At 40.6% G+C, this 19,426-nt stretch overlaps 2 protein-coding genes across 5 annotated transcripts in view; one reads left to right on the forward strand and one right to left on the reverse strand.

Annotated features, from left to right (window-relative positions):
- On the forward strand, positions 1-19,372 carry CUNH12orf4 (chromosome unknown C12orf4 homolog). 3 transcript variants are annotated; one of them, XM_042051211.1, is made up of 14 exons: positions 1-86; positions 1,264-1,458; positions 1,715-1,860; positions 2,947-3,128; positions 4,241-4,340; positions 4,420-4,541; positions 5,750-5,856; positions 7,419-7,616; positions 8,842-8,970; positions 10,012-10,080; positions 11,568-11,770; positions 16,796-16,853; positions 18,092-18,159; positions 19,122-19,372. In XM_042051211.1, the coding sequence occupies exons 2-14, from the start codon at positions 1,281-1,283 to the stop codon at positions 19,212-19,214; spliced, it is 1,653 nt and encodes a 550-aa protein (XP_041907145.1). In that variant the 5' UTR covers positions 1-86; positions 1,264-1,280; the 3' UTR covers positions 19,215-19,372. The 3 variants fall into 3 exon arrangements, with proteins under 3 accessions (XP_041907145.1, XP_041907148.1, XP_041907146.1); XM_042051214.1 differs by lacking the exon at positions 1-86 and adding an exon at positions 130-357; XM_042051212.1 differs by lacking the exon at positions 1-86 and adding an exon at positions 418-712.
- TIGAR (TP53 induced glycolysis regulatory phosphatase) overlaps positions 9,479-19,426 on the reverse strand; it is a 62,361-nt gene continuing 52,413 nt past the window's right edge. The window contains exons 8-10 of one of the 2 annotated variants that reach the window (XR_006020143.1): positions 19,099-19,239; positions 12,384-12,613; positions 9,479-11,746 (exon numbers count right to left, since the gene is read on the reverse strand). The gene's annotated coding sequence lies outside the window, so the exon portion shown is untranslated. Of the gene's footprint in view, positions 11,747-12,383; positions 12,614-19,098; positions 19,240-19,426 lie in introns of those variants that run through there. The other variant, XR_006020142.1, reaches the window with a different exon arrangement.

The raw sequence follows: 19,426 nt of genomic DNA on the forward strand, positions 1-19,426 counted from the left end.
GCAGCTGCGATGACGGGGGAGGCGGAACATCCCGGCTCCCCCTTCCCCGCGGCCCGGTTAACCCGCGGCTGCCCGCCCGGAGCCAGGTGAGCCGGGACGGGACGGGCGCGGCCGGGAGGTTTCCTGTGCCCGCGGGTGCTGCCGCTTCCAGCGGAGGGAACGCGGACACCGGGAGCTCCCCGGGGCGAGGAGGCGGCGGATGGGATCCCGCAGGCCGTGTCCTGCCGGCTTTGAGCCTGCGTTTTCTAGAGCAGGAGGTTCCGCTTTGGAACAGGGGGTTTGTCCCCCTTTCTCTCTCCATCACTTTCCTCCCCACCTCCTCGCTGCATCGGGGAGCAGCAGAAAGAGCGTGGTCGGGTTTGTATTTCCCAGGATTTCCCTTTGAATCCCACTCCCAGAGAGGCCGGGACACCGCCTCGCATCAATGTTGTTTGTCCTGAGATGTTATTTTTTGAGACTGACTTGTTTCATCTGTGCCCAACATGTAGGTTTGTTCACAGGAAAACCCACCCAAAAACCCTACAAACCCTAAACCCATGAATTTTGCTATAGAATTTTTTATTTTTGTTGGGTTCTTTTCTCCCTGGGCTGTGGTGTTCAGCACGGGGCAGGGTTCAGCTGAAGCAATGTGTCCAGCTTTGCAGGTGATGTTCAAAACAGAGGGATGTGAATGAGTGGAGGAGCCCAGTGGAGGGTAAAAATACCAGCACCGGTATGTGCTCCCAGCCTGTGTTTTCATTCTTTACACAGCCCCCTTATATCTCTTGGTTTATTTTTAATACAAGTTACAGCATGACAAAATCAGCTCTTTCTAAAAATCATTGCAAACATCTGCTCCCCCACTCCCCAGGCCTAGCACCTGCAGAAAGGAGGAAATAAAATCCTCTATGCACTGTGAAGGATTTCTGCTTTTGAGGCATCGTGGCAAAAGTCAAGGTGTTTCAGTTACTTTTCTGTTTATCAGGGTTCCCATCTGCCCTGGTTCTGCTTTTAAGTCAGGACATTTATGCTGTAATTTTTAAGAGTAATTCATATATTGACACACTCAAATGCATTTCAGAAGTATTTAGTATTTTGGAAACTGGTATTTATGCTTCAGTTCCAGCTCCGTGTGTTTGGAAGTCAGAACTGAGTATCTATGAAAATTTGGGGAGGTCAAGTATTCTTGGCTGTTAATTATTACCAAAGCCATGGTTTTTCATTACCATTTTTTACTTCTGATTTTGCGAGAATGTAATTCTTGTTACTTTATTTCCATTGCAGGGAACAAACTCAAGAGGATGAAGCCTAATAAAGGAAAGACTTTCACTAGGGAGAGAGACTATGTGTACAAATTCAGTGCTGGAAATGAACATTTGGTGCTTACTGTGCCTCTCAAATTCCCAGTGCAAGAGAATATCAGTCATTTGCACGGACGTCTGATGGTTCTGCACAATCTGCCATGCTTTGTAGAAAATGGTATGAATTGATTTCTTAAATTAATCTCATGAATCCTTGTCCACAAGTACCTTACAGCTTGCTCTAAGAAACCAAAAGAAGGGTGTTTTACTAGAACAGTGTTTAAAAAAATGTTTTTTAAACAGCAAAACATCAGAGAAAATTGCTGTCAGTGCTAGCAAGGAAAAGGTTTTCAGGTGAAAAACCTTACTTAGAGGTTTCCTGGGTGACTACTGATATGTTCTGTTGATGGACCATTTTCTTCTTGTTTTCATAGGCCTGAAGCAATCTCTTAGCAAGTTTGTAGAAGAAGAAACTATAAAAGATTATGACAGACAAGCTGAAGTGGCTCTGGAAGCAGTGAAATCGGGAAAAGTAGACATCAACCAGCTGGCAGATACTTGGGCTAAAGCTTATAAAGAGGTAAAATGAGGCTGGAAAGTTAATATTCAGGCTTGCTTTGTGAGAGAGTGTGTGTGTGTGTACAACCACAGTTGTGAAGATGAAAAATTACACTAAAATTCACTTTTACTGATCAATTCTTACAGCTTTTTCTTTTTATCTGAAAGTGAGCATCAAGTCTTCATCCTACAAGTTCTTAGTCAAGTTTTTCTTGAATTTAATAGAGTAAAAAGATAGACAATGGAGAGGCAAATGGTTTGTTCATTCAACAGTTGATACTCAAACAAAAAATAGACATAATGCTTATAGTGCCTTACAATTAAAGCGAGAGGTAATAAAGTGATACTCCTATCCTAAATCTCAGTAATAGCAATTAAGGCTAGAAGGAGAAAGTGTATAGCTGAGAGAGACTTTTCAGTTCATTTTTTGAGTTCATATGACTATTTCACATTATTTAGGAAGGATGAGGCTTTAGCTGGAATAGTGTCTCCAGTTTTGCATGGGATCTTTAAAATAGTGGAGTGCAAAAGAACTGGTAGAGTCCTAGCGAAGAAAAAAAAAGAATGACAATTCAAGGAAAAGATTATAGGAATTGAGTTTGCTTCTCATGGAATATAGAAAAATGTGAAAAATTACATAAAGAGCTTGCAAAACTGGCATTCTTGGGCCATTCTTTGTTCAATAAAAATAGCTGTTCTTAAATCACTGTTGTTTATTATATGCTTAGTGACATCAGAGGTTAGTCATCCTTTCTAGCAAAGCATTTATGTTTGCACAGCTGGTGTTTTGGGCTTTATCTAAAATTCATCAGGTGCAAATATTGTTGTGGATATTGCTGTTCTTTCCAAGCTGGTGTTGTGTGAAAATTGGTAATTCCTCACTGTAATCCAAACCTTAATGATTCTGATTTTAGTTGCTTTGAAAGAGAAAGAACGGGAGAGGAGAAAATTGAAAGCTATAGAATACAGAAAGCTTAAATTAGGCAAGATAATTTATGTATGGTAAAGGCTGAATGTGGGCCCCCATGGTTTTACCCCACCATTATGAGGGATTCTTATATGTCCCAAGGCGTACCTTATACTTTAAAATCTCTTACGTTTTCTTTAGACAACATTAGAACATGCAAAACCTGAAGAAACCAGCTGGGATGAAGATTTTGCAGATGTTTATCATGATCTGATCCATTCTCCAGCTTCTGAAATGCTGTTAAACTTGGAACACAATTATTTTGTTAGCATCTCAGAATTAATAAGTGAAAGGGATGTGGAACTGAAAAAACTGCGGGAAAGGTATTCCTTTTTTTTATTATTTAGGTTTTCCTCTCTCTTATTAAATAGGGGTGCCTGCCACTGGATGTGTAAACTCATAGGACGATGTGTGTAGCTTGTATTTGTCTGTGTAAACCCAAAGTCATACAACACTTGGCTGGCCCAAGAGCATGTAGAGATAGGGTGAGGGGGAATGGTTTCAAACTGAAAGGGTGGAAATTTAGATTGGATATTGGCTATTAGGAAAAAATTATTTACTCAAGAGGTGGTGAGGCCCTGGCGCAGGATCCCCAGAGAAGCTGTGACTGCCCCATTCCTGGAAGTGTCCAAGGCCAGGTTGGATGGGGTTTGGAGCAACCTGGTCTGGTGGAAGGTGTCCCTGCCTGTGGCAGGAGTTGGAATGAAATGAACATTCCTGTCCTTTCCAGCCCAAGCCATTCTATGATTCTATGATATCATTAGGATCAGCTACCTTATATTACTTTGATGGCCTTTTATTATTTTCAGTGACTGAGGAGAATATAGGTTTTGGTTTCCAGAAAGTGTTGAGTCTGAATCCCAAGTTCTGGAATAAGCTTGGATAGCTGCAGGTGACTCCTTTATCCACAAGAGGGAACACATTGAATGTGGATTTTTCTTTTTGTGCCAGAGTAATTTCAGAAGGTCTGGTTTAGCATTCTGAGTGCAATATTCCTCTTGAGCTGTGTGTGTTTAAGCTCACATTACACAGTGCATAGCAGACTGAATTGTACGTATTTCTAGTTTGGGAGTAAATGTTGCCAGTACGGTGTTAGCAAATCATTTTGCTGCTCATTGGCTCAAGTGTGCATACAGAAGAAAGAGCAGTACTGTTGTAGAGCTCAGGTGTGACGTAGCTGTGTATTGACTCTGATGGAATTTATCGTATCTCTGTTGGAACGTATGCTGGTGGCAGCTGAGACTGTCCCAAATTAGAGTAAGTGGTCTGTTTACACGGGAGCTGACTTGAATCCCTGACCCTTAATTCCAATTTGTTTTGTGGATATTCGTTGTTAAATCTGTGATCAGTAACAAACAACCAAGTTTGTTTTTGTATCACAACAGAGGATTTTCTTCTGCCAGTCTTTTGAAATCTGTGTTTGCTTCTCTTTCAGGCAAGGAGCTGAAATGGATAAGGTGATGCAGGAGCTTGGGAAATCACTGACTGACCAGGATGTGAATTCCTTAGCAGCTCAGCATTTTGAGTCTCAGCAGGTAACTAGAATGTGTCATGCACATAATCACCTTAAAAAGAACACCCACACCACTCAAATTATCACTGCTCTCCTGTCAGGATTTGGAGAACAAATGGACCAATGAATTAAAACAGACTACTGCTATCCAGAAGCAGGAATATCAGGAGTGGGTGATAAAGCTTCATCAGGACCTAAAGAATCCCAACAACAGCTCAGTCAGGTATTTAATTCCTCTGTGATGCTTAATTCCAGCTGTAATAGTTCAATGGATTTGCATTTACATAATCTTTTAAATAGGATACTATGGTTCTATTTCTTAGGAATATGGTAATATCTATTAATAATTTAAATAGGATAATCAAAGCAAATCAAAGGCAAATAGACCATCATAATTAAATATGTTTAAATTTAGGAGTTTCTTCATTGTGTGGTGTTACAACCTCTCTGTACCAGAAAGTGTTGTAATGCACTAAAGTACAGCTTGAGTTGAGTGGAATTTCCTCCTATTTTGCCTTTATTTCCTATGTCTGTCTTTCCCTGTTTCACAGGGCATTCTGTTACCACCTAAGCATGTTCTGGAGAATAATGGTACCATAATAAATGGTAACAATTTTTTTTTCTAAGTGTATATCGCTGGACAGCTAAAAAAATGGAATTCTTTTGTGTGTGAACACTAGTGGAGAGAGTTGAATGAGAAGCTTTCTGTTTGAGGAAATGGCAGGGAAATTAGAATTTGTAAATTGGGTAGGATCCTTATTTTTCAACACTAGTACATTGCTACTAGGCATTTGCAATCAGTAGAATTGCTTGCAAGTTTATGAAAGAGCTTTGGAGGTGAGGCACTTTGAAAACAGAGAAAGTTCTCACTAATGCAGAAACAAATTGGAGAGATGCTGATGTTCTTTCATGTATTAGGAACAACATTTGTTGTATCACTACCAGACAGTTGAATTTAGGGAAAAAAATTAAAACTGATATCTGAAATGTTTTCTGGTAGTTTGAACACTGGGGAACATTTGATAAGGTGGTTTTAAACCTCCCATTTTGTGTGGGAAGAACAAAAGAAATGCTTTATCTAGTAACTTCATAAACAAGGTTTTGGCTGCTGTAAATAGGCTGAGGACTATTCTTTTTGTTTTCCTTTTATTCCTACATTCTTATTATATTACAACTATTGTGACTTATTTTTATTTCTCAGTCTTGGAATGCTTTACAAATGAGCCAAGTAATGCTAATCTAACAGTGGAGTCTCCTTTTCCTGCTGCCAGGAAGGTAAAGGTGAAACCTCACATGAGTGCAGCTCATGCTCATAGGTTTGGTCTCCTGGTTTCCACAGACCAGCTGAGAAAACTTGGGATAACTTTCCCGAAGTTGCTAGTCTTGAACAAAAAATAGGATAACTTTTTGGTACTTGTCTCATTATTTTAGTGATGAAATTAAAGTTCAGCCTAGCCAGCTGAGGGAATCTGTGGAAGGAAATGGGAGAATCTATGAGGAGCAAAGGCTGTTAGAAGAAAGCTTTACTATTCACTTAGGTAAGTGGAGTAAACCAAACATAATAACAGCTGGTAATAAAATAATGTATCCCAGGCATGCATTATTTACAGTATTTAACTGTCAATGTGTATAATACACAGTTTGGAACTGGTTTGTATTTGTTTTTCACATGTGTAAGAGAACAGCATAAACTGTATCAAGCAGTATCTGAAATAGGCTTAATGGAAAACATTCTAGAAGCAAATTTTCATCCATTTTGATGGGGTGACTCATGTAAAAACTCACAGCAAAACACATTGCCTAAAAATGATACTTCAACTTTTCTTACATTTGGTAGAAAAATGTGTTCACTAAATTCACTTCCCACGATCAGTTGACAGCAGAATAGATACTTGCAATTTATATTTTTTGTTTGTGCAGTAGAGTCTTCTTGTGCTGTTTTGACCACATTATGTTGTGAAGGAGTGGTTTAGGTCACTTAAAAAATCACCAGCGAAGTGGTTTAGGTCACTTAAAAAATGCCAGCAAAGGCATCAGCCAAAGCAGGTTTGATACAAATTTGCAAAAGAGCAAAAAAGTTCAAAGGCAAGGTTCACGCTATTATTATGTAGATAAAACACACAGAGGAAAATTGGATTATAATCAAATTTAAATGATTTAGGCAGAGATGGGCAGTGACAATCCTCCCAGTATCACCGACTTGGGAGTTTGCAAGCTCTGAGAGGCATCTCTGTCAGAGGGAGATGCTGGTGCAGCCTGCTGTGGTGCAGGAAAGCTCCAAGGACATCCCTTAGGACCACTGTCCATAGGGTCATAAGATGATTGGCGTGCATCATTTGGAAAATGTTCATCCTCAGGTTGAATTGCTGAAGTTTCCAAAACTCCATCAGCAATGGTACCGTTCCCTTTGGGCCATGGGTCAGGGAGGGGATGTTTCCAGGCTGTCAGGGGCTGACTGATGATCCCTTCCCCTCCATACTGCTCCCACTTCAGCCATGCAGCAGTTCCTGGGATGGCCTAGGGATGCCTCACCACCCAACTCATTGCACAAGTGCCAAGGCCTAGCAAGAGTTCCTGAGCTTGTGGAGTGGTTCTGGGGAGGGTGGGGAAGGATATACCACCACACATCAGTATTTCATCCCTAGCCCCCTGCAATATTCCTCAGGAAGGATTTCTTCACAGAAAGGGTTGGAAGGGGCTGCCCAGGGAGGTTTGGAGTCCCCATCCCTGGAGGTGTCCAGGGAATGCCTGGACATGGCACTCAGTGCTCTGGGCCGGTGACAAGGTAGAGATTGGGCACAGGTTGGACTTGATTTTGGGAGTCTTTTCCAACCTTAATAATTCAGTGATTCTGCAATGGGAACAAGGCTCATTTCTGGCACGGACAAGCCTCACTTTGTGAAAACAGTGCATTTTTATTGCTGCTTTGCAAATCGCTGATGTGTCTGTAAAACTGAATATGTGGCTAAGAACTTCCTCTGGGTGTTACTGGTTACAGCTCCCTTACAGATCTTTAGGGAACCACTTTGTGCCTGTGCATTTCAATCCGAGTCCTGAGTTTAGTCTTCCACTGGGATTAAGCCACGTGTGCTTTGTGCAGGAGCTCAGCTGAAGACCATGCACAACCTGAGGCTGCTGAGAGCTGATATGTTGGATTTCTGCAAACACAAGCGCAATCACCGCAGTGGGGTGAAGCTCCACAGGCTTCAGACTGCAATGTCCCTCTACTCAACTTCCCTCTGTGGCCTGGTGTTACTGGTGGATAACAGGATCAGCTCATACAGTGGAATCAAAAGAGGTGAGCCCTCTAAAGGGATGTATCATGTCAGGGAAAATGAATAAAATAATAAATAAGAATAAAATCTCCCTGTCTTCTCTCACAGAAAAATATTCCTTGTAAAATTAAAATTCAGTGGAGACACTCATGTTTTGGATATGGTATTGCAAAAGGGTAACGAATGCAAAAAGAGATATGGGTGAGGATGGGGGACAGTGTTTTGCTGTTATCTCTCATGTCTTCCCTACATTTTGTGTCTGAGTAACAAACATATTGAACATACTTATGTTGTTACATAAGTAACAAACATATTAAATGTTGATATTGCTGCCTGAGACAAATTTATTATAGGAACTTCTAACTTTGTAATACCAGATTATCACACTGAAACCTAATTTGCAAAAATGGAAAAGAAATATGCTCAGATTTTAAAGTGGTAAGTAAATGTATAAAAATACCATGTACTTTTGATTCAATGAATCCCATTAAAAATAAACAATAGGAATTTTACTTCCCTACTGCTGGAAAGTTTGATTAATAGCCATTTTAAGTGCATTTAAGTCTTTTGAGTAAGTGGGCACTGTGATGGTGTTTTCTATCAAGGTTAAGCAATGAAACTTGTGTTTATTCCTGTTTGACCTTCCCATCTCCATCCTGAAGTTTAATACCAAAATACTCACACTTGGAATGTCTTTTTTTGACTATTATTTGTCATTATGCTTGCATAAAAAAAATATTCTGTGGTGGTTGAGATTTCCTGGAAACAGTTGGAATCAGGCTTGTAGCAAGAAGGAGAGGGAAGTGTACCAGGAAGAACTGCAGTTACATTTGTGCTGTTGATGGTTTCCAAGTTGTTTAATTGTAACAGTATTATTTTGTACTTATTTTGCAGTTACTTTTTTAACTGCTTAAATATTTTAATGAATAACAAAAGGAGATTTGTTTTTATGCTGAATTTTAGGTAATGAGAGAACACAGACATTTAAATAATACCATTAAACACAAAATTGCATCTTCTAGCCATCAACAAGATCCTGCAGCCACAGTAGAGGGGAAAGTATGGGACCATGTCACAATCTGTCAAATATAATCCTCAATAAATTTTGGAAGAGAAGTTCAGCAGGGCTTTATCTGCTTTTGGGGAGTTTGCCTTTATAGCTGGATTTACTTGATCGGTAGAGTAGAATTACATAATGTTACTGAGCACAACCTCAGGATGTGCATTTCAATCTTATTTTTTTCCTAGATTTCGCAACCGTTTGCCAAGAATGCACGGATTTCCATTTTCCTGGAATCCAAGAACAACTTGAAATTGTCCAGAAGGTTGTACTTAAGGCCAGAGCACAGCGTAGCAGCAAGACAAAAAGACACCATGGTCAGTGACAACCAAAATTACCCTCCTTGAAATAGAACAGTGGTCAGCTGGATGTTTGTGGGCAGGGGCAAGTTGATGCCACTCTTCTGCAGTTATTTCATCTGTGAAATGGAATGTTTGGGTTCATCAAGAAACTCTGCATGAAATTCGCAGAGAGAATGTGATGTTCAGGTGGTGTCTATGCTGCCATAACAGACATCCTTTAAAATAGATCAACATATAAAAGTCCCATTTTAACAGCATGCGAAGTACATCAGGCTATTCTGTCTTCCTAAACTGCCTGTAGCAGCACAGACTTTATCTGTCTTTACCTTTTTATTGCCATTTACATGTAAATCTTCAAAAATTGCAGAAAAGGAGTTTATGGTTTTTTTCCCTTCCTTTAAAGTGAATGCTGAAAACTGAATACCAAATTGCCTAAATGTGTATTTAGCTTTGTGAATGGTTTTCCTTGCAGTTGTGTTTACAGATGGCTGGGAAATGCTCTGACCACATTAAGGCAGTGCAATTCTACATTATCAAACTTTATTTTCCTTGCAAAGAGCTACTTACATGATTTAAATGCATCAGGAACATGAACAAATATGAGTTCACAGAAAAACAAGTTTCCTTGAGAACCTGCATATTGCTGCATCTCGAGAGAAATGGTGAAAGCTGGTTTTATGCTGCTGATTTATGTAAATCTCTTAGGAACAAATTAATTTTAATTTATTACATTCTTGAAAGAGTAATAGCAAGATACTATGTGGTTGTGGGGGCAATTTCCAAAGTTTCGTGTTATTTCTGAGAATATTTTGTTTGCTTTTGTCCAAATGAAGAAATATCACAGGATGGTAAGAAAGGCAGTGATTTGAGGTAAGATTCAGTTTGGGATGTGTTGAAGACAGAGAAAACAATGCTACCCATCCCCCTGCTTTTTGGGGACTTTATGGTAACTTCATGGTCAAAATTCAAGCCACATATCAGTACATGAACCTTTTCATGCCCAAGTGTAATTAATAGAGGATATGATTAATATTTGTTCCATGTGTTCATACACAGAAAACAAAATCAGTGGGAATGAAGATAAATTAAAGAATATCGAACGGAACCAGTCAAACATTTTGCCGGGTGAGTTGTGTGGCATTGAGCCCCTCTTCTTGAAGCAAATTGTGTTTCATACATGCACATTTTTAGCTCTAAAGTCGGAACACAAATTACAAACTGAACCCAAGCTGACCTCAATCAGAGGAGAAGGATGTTCCTGTGGCTGAGGCAGAGGACTGGGTGTCAGGACATCTGGTTTCTATTCCCAGCTTTGCCACTGCATCACATGGCATGGGGCAAATCACTTCTCTTTGCCTAAAATTTCCTTTTGGAATTTGAGGGTGAAAAAAAAAATCTATGAGCATCTTGGGGAAAAGGTGAAACTTCAATACTAACAGCTAATTTTATTTTTGAAAATAGCTATATGTACATCACTGTTGTGATACAGAAAAGCATTTTTGAGTGGATTTTTTAACTTTGAGAAATTCCTCTCTCAGGGAAAGTATCTTCTGTGTATATTGTGATGTTTAGTAAGGAAAGCTGCTATGCAATTTGAAGAGGAATATGCAGTTGGAGGGGGGAGGGATTAAGTCCATACAACCTGTGGTTGAATGAGGGTTTCTTAAAATTGATTTCCTGACTGTCTTAAATATTGTTAGTGACAGTAGATTATAAATCATCTTGGACCAGACAAATCCAGGTGTGTCTTGCACCAGTGGCCTGCCTGTTACTGCTTGTAGATGGTCACTGCTGGGGATTTCTGCCTCCTTAGCAGTCATCCAGAAGGAGTACAGACCCATTCTCTAGCTCTTCCAGTTCAAAGAAAAGATCTTAACTTCAGTGGCCAGTGGGAATAGGTTTGAAGGAAGATGTTTATTTGTTGACTGAAACAGTGGGGGCATTGCAGACCTGCTCTTCCCTTGACTGTACTGTAGACTTTAAATCTCCAGTGCAGAGGAACGATGAAGAGATGTGAATTTTACTGCCCCTCACCTTTGATAAATGAATAACAAAACTAAAAATACCCCCAATAAGATGGCTTAGTTACTTTTTTCAGACAACTCCGTAATTCACCTTCCCACTACTCTGAATTATTTTAAATTCTAATAGTCACTGATCCCTTTGTGTTCTAGTGCCATATCTCAGTTGTTATGTAACCCACTATCTTTTTCCACAGGCTCTGTGCATCCTTTATTTGAACCCATCCTTTTTTGGCCTTTCCGCCTCCCACATCTGTCTGCAATTCTGTGCTTGCATTGTGTATTTTGAGTATTGCACCTCCTCTGGGTTTGTTTTTCTATTTTGTGCTATATAGGGATCATATCCTGTACTGGCACTGTTATGGTTTATTACACCATGTGGCCATGATGCCAGTGGAATCCATCAAAGCAGGGGAGGGAGTGTGGGGTGGTTGTAAAACAGTGATAGTCCAAGAGATTTTGCATCTCTTGTGTATGTTCTCATCTCTGCTGTATATTTGCATTTGCCTCTTTCTTACATTGCCAAACAATTGGATTTCAGTACAGATCACTACCTGATTTCTCACCTTCCTGGTTTGCCTCATTGTGCAGGAGAGTTCTACATCACACGGCACTCAAACCTCTCAGAAATCCACGTTGCCTTTCACCTGTGTGTGGATGACAATGTCAGGTCTGTGAACGTGACTGCCCGGGACCCGGCCATCATGGGGCTCAGGAACATCCTCAAGGTCTGCTGCACACACGACATCACCACCATCAGCATTCCCCTCCTGCTGGTGCATGAAATGTCAGAAGTAAGTAAATAGAAACATTTGGGCTGGTTTAATATCCTTGGATTTTTGCAAAAGCTGTGTTTCATGCTGATTTAGGCCAAAGGGGGTGGTTTTTCTCACTCACAGGCTTCTGCCACACCACGTGGCACTTGCATCTACTTGGTGACCCAAATTAAGGAGCTGGACCAATTAAAAACATCTCAGCCAGCTGTATCACTCAAAGTTTTTATTCCCACCCCTCCTTTAGAACATTCACTTCCTGGATCCAGCTCACTGCAGCTGTACAATAAAAGATGGGACTACACAACTGGAAGCTCTTGCTTAGAAACTCTACCTTCAGAGTTGCTGAAGCAGTAGTGATACCGGATCCCCACTCTTTTTCTGTCATTAGCTATAAAACATGAAAACTAAGTTTTGAGAGCAGCAGAACTGGCAAAGCTTGGCTTAGAGTTCTGTAAATCTAAATACCATCCTCTACCACCTCAGCCCTACACAGCAGCAACCAAATTTCACCTTTACTTTGAATTGTCTCCTCCTTCACTGCCTAATTTCTGTCCCTGTTTCCTCTCTAATTCCCCCCAAATACTGACTGGGCAAGAGGCATATTGCTGATGCTCTTTGTGTTCTTACTTACTATGCAGAGTTTTGTATTCTGTTCTGTAGTGGGACTCTGATGCAGAGCTTGTCTCTCAATTAGCTGTAACATTTCTCAGTGCACAGCAATTTAAAACTATTGGCTGCCTCCTTTCTCTTGCACACCTGGCTTACAGAGAAGAAAAGGGGGTGGAAAGGCAGGGAAAGGAGTGATGGGCAGGGAGTACAGCCATATGCCTCATATCCTGAAGAGCTGGAAAGTCTGTAAACCTAAAGAAATGAGAAAAAGAAGATAAATCTGTCATCCATGCAAGGGTATCAGTAATAATTACAGTCTGTGGGAGGGCTTTTTTTTTTAAATAACCCTTTGATTTTTCACTTAAAAATTCAATATTGCCTTTCCTTTGTGGAAAGTGGTTGACTCACCGCAAGGAAAAGGCTCACCAGTGTATTACCTTTAACAGTGACTGGTTTTATAACAGAATTTGACTGGAACACAGAGTAGAAGTGATCCTATTTTGCAGGATCAGGGTCTATTATCATGAAAAGCAAGCAATGAAAAAGGTAAAAACACCCAATAATGAAGCTTCCAAAGGATGTATTTCTGTACATAGAGGTAGACTTTTAGGAGCAGATGAGATTTCTGAAATTTTTCATCTTTTGTATTGAGACCTTTTTTGGGGCACAAATGCAAGTAATCAACATGCAGGACAGCAGCCTGGATCACTTGTGGGACCCAGTTGCTGTGTTTCAGAAATTTATTAAATATATGGACTTTTTTCTTAATGAAGTTGCCACCTGATTATATTATTCTTCTAGTTTTGTTTCCTTTAAACCTGGTTAGTTTTAGCTTCTGTTTGCATATCTGTATTTTAAACTACAAATGAAGCACACGACCAAGTGTTCAACATGCTTTGAGATGTGTGAAACTGGTGAATTATCTTCTCTAGTGCTGGATTCTTAAAAGGTCCTGGTAAAACAATTTACCTTTTGTATTAAGTTGTAAGTCTTTGCAGAGTAAGAGGAAGGTGATCTGGAGGATAAGTGTGTGTTTAGGCACAACTGCTTTGTGTGACTTGCATTAGCAGGTTGCTTATTACAGTGCTTGGCAGCTGGCTGACCTGATTTGCAACACACAAATCTGTAACTCCTTGTTGAGGGAGAAGTGAAGAATGACAGATTTCTGAAAGTTACCCTGAACTCGGTGCCTTTGGCAGCCGCAGTTCTGACTCTGCATTTACCACCTACGGAAGAACATTTTTGTGAGGTGGTTAACCAGGAGCCCAGCTGCAGAGATGTTTCCATGCTGCCCTGGGACAGGCATTCATTAGCAGTGTTCACTGTGCTTTTCCCAAAGGTTTTCTCCTTCTGCAGATGGAAGAGTGGTGTTTACAACCTCACAAAAGTAATCACAGCATCACAGACTGCTTTGGGTTGGAAGGGACCTTAAAGCTCATCCAGTCATGTTCCCTCCCATGGGCAGGGACACCTTCCACTGTCCCAGTTTGCTCCAAGCCCCATCCAACCTTTCCTGGAATATTTCCAAGGATGGGGCAGCCACAGCTTCTCTGGGCAACCTGTGCCAGGGCCTCACCACCCTCACAGGGAACAATTTCTTCCTTATATCCCATCAAAATCTCCTCTCTGTCAGTTTGACTGTATCAATCTCAATGAAGCCATTAGATTTCATTATTATTTCTATGAAAAAAAAAATCAGGAATTCTGTTTTCCTTCATTTTTCTTATGGTAAGAACAACCAAAACGGACGTCTCTGCTCTGATCATTAAATTAAATGAAGGAAAGAAACTGGATTTGATACCCGAGAAAGGCAAAAGCAGGCAAGTTTGAATTAGGACAAATGAAGTATTGCTGTCTGATCACTGGAATCTGCTATAAACTGGGGAATGAAATGGCTCTAACAGCAAGGCATTGCTAAAAATCCCAGAGCTGGCACCCTCCCTTGGTAGGTTCAACTTAGAAGCCATTGCTGTTGTCCACACAGCAACAGTGACAAAAATGTGACTCTTTGCCTTCAGTAATCTCAGTCCAGTTGTCTCTATTGCCATAATTTAAGAAAAAATAATTTTTAAAAAAAGTAGAAATGAGTGTAAACTGTGTAACAAATATTTATGAACAGAGCTTATGTCCTTAGAGAGGTTATTGATGGCTGTATTGACTCAAATGTCTCTCGTCTGTGTTACCTGCCTTTAAATTTATATCTGCTCATCCAGTGTTTAGGATTTGCACAGATGCACTGTGAGTTAGACACTTTGCTAATTCTTAATGAATTACCCATTGAAATTTGGTTTGAAATCTTTTTCCCACATGACATATATGGACTTTACTGTTTCCATTACCTGATTATGATATGGGTCTGCAAAGGCCCAAGCCCTAAGCAGCCCCATGTAGTGAGACTGTCACAAATTAAATGAAAATAAAATCAAAAGGGTTGCAGCATATCTTTCTAACCAGTGAAGCTGGTCTTCCCCTCCCCCTTATTTTTCCTAAATGAGTGGAAGAAATCTTAATTTGACAAAATGATTGCATCCTAAAAAGGGGTGAAGTGTCTCTGCTAGTGAAAACCACCCAAGGTTCCAGGTGGGTTTTTTTTAACTTTCTTGAATGCTGTTATCCAAAACTCACCCTATGAGGTTGGCTGTTTGCTTTTTTGCTTTCTTGTGTCCTTCTCTGTATTTTGAATTGGTGCTTATCTGATCCTTCATCATTTCCACAACAGAGAAAGCTCCTGGTAACATGATGAATTCATGAGAACTTATGTTTGTGAAGATGGATTAGAATTGAATCACTACTACGTCATCTTCAGTTCTTGTGGCTTGCAGGGAGCAACATTCTGTTATTTCCCTGAGTGCCCACAAAATTTAACCTCTCTGTTCCTCTAAAATAGTCCAAGGAATGGTGTCATATCCTGCTGTGTTGATCAGTCCTTGTAAGGCTCAGTTCCCATCACTGATTGCTCAAGGTGCTTCTGAGAGAGAACTTCTCTTCTTAGTCACTTGTTTTTTACTAAGCCAAAGCAGTGATCAGAACCAACAATAAACACATTACTTGTGACAGAAAGCACACGTGGGCAGATGACTTATAATAAACACCAAGTGTTGCTTCCAGAATGCTTAAAAATTAAAAAAGCCAAAAAGCAACCACAACAACAAAAAAAGGACAAAGCAGCACTGTTCTGTCTGATTAAGGTGGTATATACCCTAAAAGCAGCACATAGGGGTGCAGTGATTCACATAATGAAAGCTTTAAGAAAAGATATTTCCAACTTACCCTGTTTTTAACATACAGCATATTTTTGGGGTGTGGCAGGAGTTCCCCCACCTAAGGAGCAGCTTTGGCTTTCAGTAGTTGTTTAATGAAGCCACACATTCAGTTTATCAGTTGTGTTATCACTGGGCATTCTTAGATCACCTTGCCTCTCAAATAACTCCCTTTAATCCTGAAATTAAGCTCTTTGATAAGAACAGATTGCACTGTGTGTTTGACATTGCAAAATAGAGACTGGCTGACTTTAGTGAATAGAAAATTATGTAAAGCTTAAACTGGAAAAGGTACCTAGAATGATAAATTGGTTTCCATGTCTATATTCCTATATTCAGAGTAGAAAGTGCTCATCTTCGTGTTGAAGAGTACAGCAGAAAAAAATACTGTTTTCTTCTTTCTGAGAAGTATTTGCAGTGAGTCATTCTGTCTCTGATAGAATTACATCATCACGATGTTATTGGCTTTGTAGCATACAGCCAAAAAATGCTTCATGAACTTTAAACTTAAATTACTTAGCCCAGGCTTGTAGCCATATCTTTAACCACCGTGGTTTTCATGTCATGTTTTGCTATTTAAGTCTAGGTAAGGATTTGGTGGGTGTTGATATCTGAAACTCCTTCATCAGATGAAGATGAATTTTGTTTGTTCTCACTCTTACCATAAATGCATCTTTAGGGAAGAAGGGCTTCTTCCAGTTCCAGTATTAGAGAGAAGATTTTACTGAAGGTTGTGGGTATGCCAAGAAACCTTAAACAAAATCAAGAACAGCTAGGAGTCATCATGATGCTGTTAAGATATGGTTGGGAGCCTGCCTTTGATTTGCTGAAGCATGAACCTGACAATTATCCGTTGAATATTAGACTTTTCTGGAGCTCCACAGGGGAATTGAATAGCCCAGTTTCCAGTGGGCTCGACAGCATTTTTATTCAACAGCTTAAAGATGTATAATATTTTCCTGACACTGGCTCTCCTAGCAATGAGGAGTGGCAATGCTTTTACGGTCACCTGTAAGGTGTGCACACCTGCCTAGAATGTTCTGAAAACTGGGTCCCTAATGCTGCTTGAAAATTATGTTCTGGGGCAAAAAATGTATTGCTTTTAATAATTTCCCTGCTACTCTTGCTGGTTAGATCTTATAGGGCATTAAGGCTTTTCATTTTTTCATTTTAGGAGATGACCATTCCATGGTGCCTGAAGAGGGCAGAGCTCGTGTTCAAATGCATCAAAGGTATGGGAGTGGATGCTTCAGTGGGATCTGCTGGAGCCAGTCCAGAGCAGGGACATGAACTCGTTAAAGGGCTGAAGCAGCTCTGCTGTGAGGAAAGCCTGGGAGAATTGGGATTGTTCAGCCTGGAGAAGGGAAGGCTTTGGGGTGACCTCATTGTGGCCTTGCAGTGCCTGAAGGGAGCCCACAGGAACGATGGAGAGAGACTCTTGGCAAGGGCCTGGAGTGACAGGACAAGGGGGAATGGCTTCACAGTGACAGCACGTTTAGGCTGGATATGAGGAAAAAATAGTTCTCATGACTCAGCATAGTTTTCTGTCTTTCCATGTGGTTGTATTACTTTCTGCATTTTTGTGTGCTGCACTCAAATAGTTGAGCCAGTCACTTTCAACCACCTGCTTGAAGAACCTCTTCCTATTGTAATTGACTTTTAATAGTTCACAATGCATGTGTCATCTATGTCATTCACTTCTATTACACAAGTATTTTTGTGAGTGTCCTTATTTGCCACAAGAGGATTCCTGTGGCCTTTGGTAGTTCATCACTTGAGCAATAAGTGAGTGCTGAGCTTTTTCCCTATAGAATCATCATAGAATTGTTTGGTTTGGAAGGCACCTTAAAGATTCCAACCCCCTGCCATGGGCAGGGACACCTCCCACCATCCCAGCTTGCTCAGAACCCCATCCAGCCTGGCCTTGGACAGTGCCAGGGATGGGGCAGCCACAGCTTCTCTGGGCAACCTGTGCCAGGGCCTCCCCACCCTCACAGGGAACCATTTCTTCCTCATATCCAATCTAAACCTGCTCTCTGTCACTGCGAAGCCATTGCCCCTTGTCCTGTCACTCCAGGCCCTTGCCAAGAGTCTCTCTCCATCTTTCCTGTGGGCTCCCTTCAGGCACTGCAAGGCCACACTGAGGTCACCCCTGTTTCTCAGTGAAAGGAAGCCATGGAAAGAACTCCTGATACACTGTTTGGAGAAACCCTCACTTCTGCTGGGTCTCACTGGGCTGCACAGTAGGACTCATTGTTCTGTCCTCAGTGTTGATATTCTGCAGAACTCCTCTTTAGATTTTCTACATTTCATTCAGATTGCCCAAGTCTGATTTAAAGGCAATTGAGGACATCCCTAATGAAGGCAGTTCAAACCCTACTTGTGTGTGAAAACTCCCTCACTGCTTGCACATGCTGTAACTGCTGGGGGGTATTGCACAGGTAATCCAGTGTCAGTGCTGGTTTTTTAGGTTTCATGATGGAAATGGCCTCGTGGGATGGAGGAATTTCTCGGACTGTACAATTCCTGGTACCACAGGTAGGTGAAACCAAAGTAATTTCCAACCTAGGAGACTGCTGGTAAAAAGTCATGTCAGCAGATCTAGTTTTGATTTTTTTGCTATTCCCTGGCCCTTTTGAGTGAGTTTAAATTAATCAATCTGGTTTTGTTTCCTTGCCTGTAAAAGAGGAGTAAGGGAGGGTTTATATGTTTTAATACCCAGTAGTAGTTTCTGAGAGGATGCTAAACTTTCAAACTGGGAAGTTCACTTAAAAATAGTGAATGCATCACCTTTGAAAAAGAGACTTTTTTGCTGTTAATTACTCAGAGGAGATGGGCTAACCTTGCATTACATAAGGTGTTTTATTACTCATTGTTTAACAACATGGAAAGCTGCAATGCAGAATGTTCAGTCATGCTTCCACAAAAACATTAATTACTCCAGGTATTTGAAGTTGGTTCTAATTTAGATTCTGAAATTATTTAATTTGGAGTTCTAGCTGATCTTCAGAAACAGGAAGTTTTCCAAAGGGGGTCAGCACTAGGTTTGTCCTAAAAAGCAGTTAAGAGCGGAGTTATGTTAGGAAAGGAGTAACATGTATTTCTTGACAAAGTAGAAAGCTGCTGAGCAAGAAGGAAGCCACAGATAAGTTCCAAAGTTGAATCTAATCCTGGAATGCAGACAGCGGGAGTCCTGTAGATAACAAGCAGCATTGTCCTGCTTATGTTTGGCAGAAATAATCAATCCCTGGAACAAGAAATCTACTGGAAACGGATACGTGGATATGTCACATAAATACACAGCCAGTATTTTTTTAGGTCAATCTTTTCCTTTTAACTGGATTCAATAGAATTATAACACAGAGTTTGAAAATTATTTTTGTTGTCTTCTGAACAGCAGCAATTATCTTAAATACCAAGAAACAAAGTTGAGAGAGACTTAATTCTTCCAAACTACAGCAAAAAGCCAAACCTTACCTGTGTATTGGGTTTTTTTCCAGACAATTTCTGAGGAAATGTTTTACCAGCTGAGTAACATGTTGCCACAGATCTTCAGAGTATCCTCCACACTGACTCTGACCTCCAAGCACTGATTTCTGTGGAGGACTAACCTGTATCCTGTTGGCAGAGGATGAGATTAAGGAGATTCTGGAACATGATGTCTCTTTCCTGTGGATTGATAACCCCAAAGCGGCATTTGTTGCAATTTCAAGACATGTGTTGTTGTAATAAAAGATGAATGCTGTTTGTACTTGGGTGGTAGCAGCTGATTTTTGCCTCTTGCTTTGTTTCAGCACAGGATTGA

Source organism: Corvus kubaryi, unplaced genomic scaffold (genome assembly GCF_017639235.1).
Source record: "Corvus kubaryi isolate FWS band 111438036 unplaced genomic scaffold, C.kubaryi_AGA036_p1.0 74, whole genome shotgun sequence".
Lineage (NCBI taxonomy): Eukaryota > Metazoa > Chordata > Aves > Passeriformes > Corvidae > Corvus > Corvus kubaryi.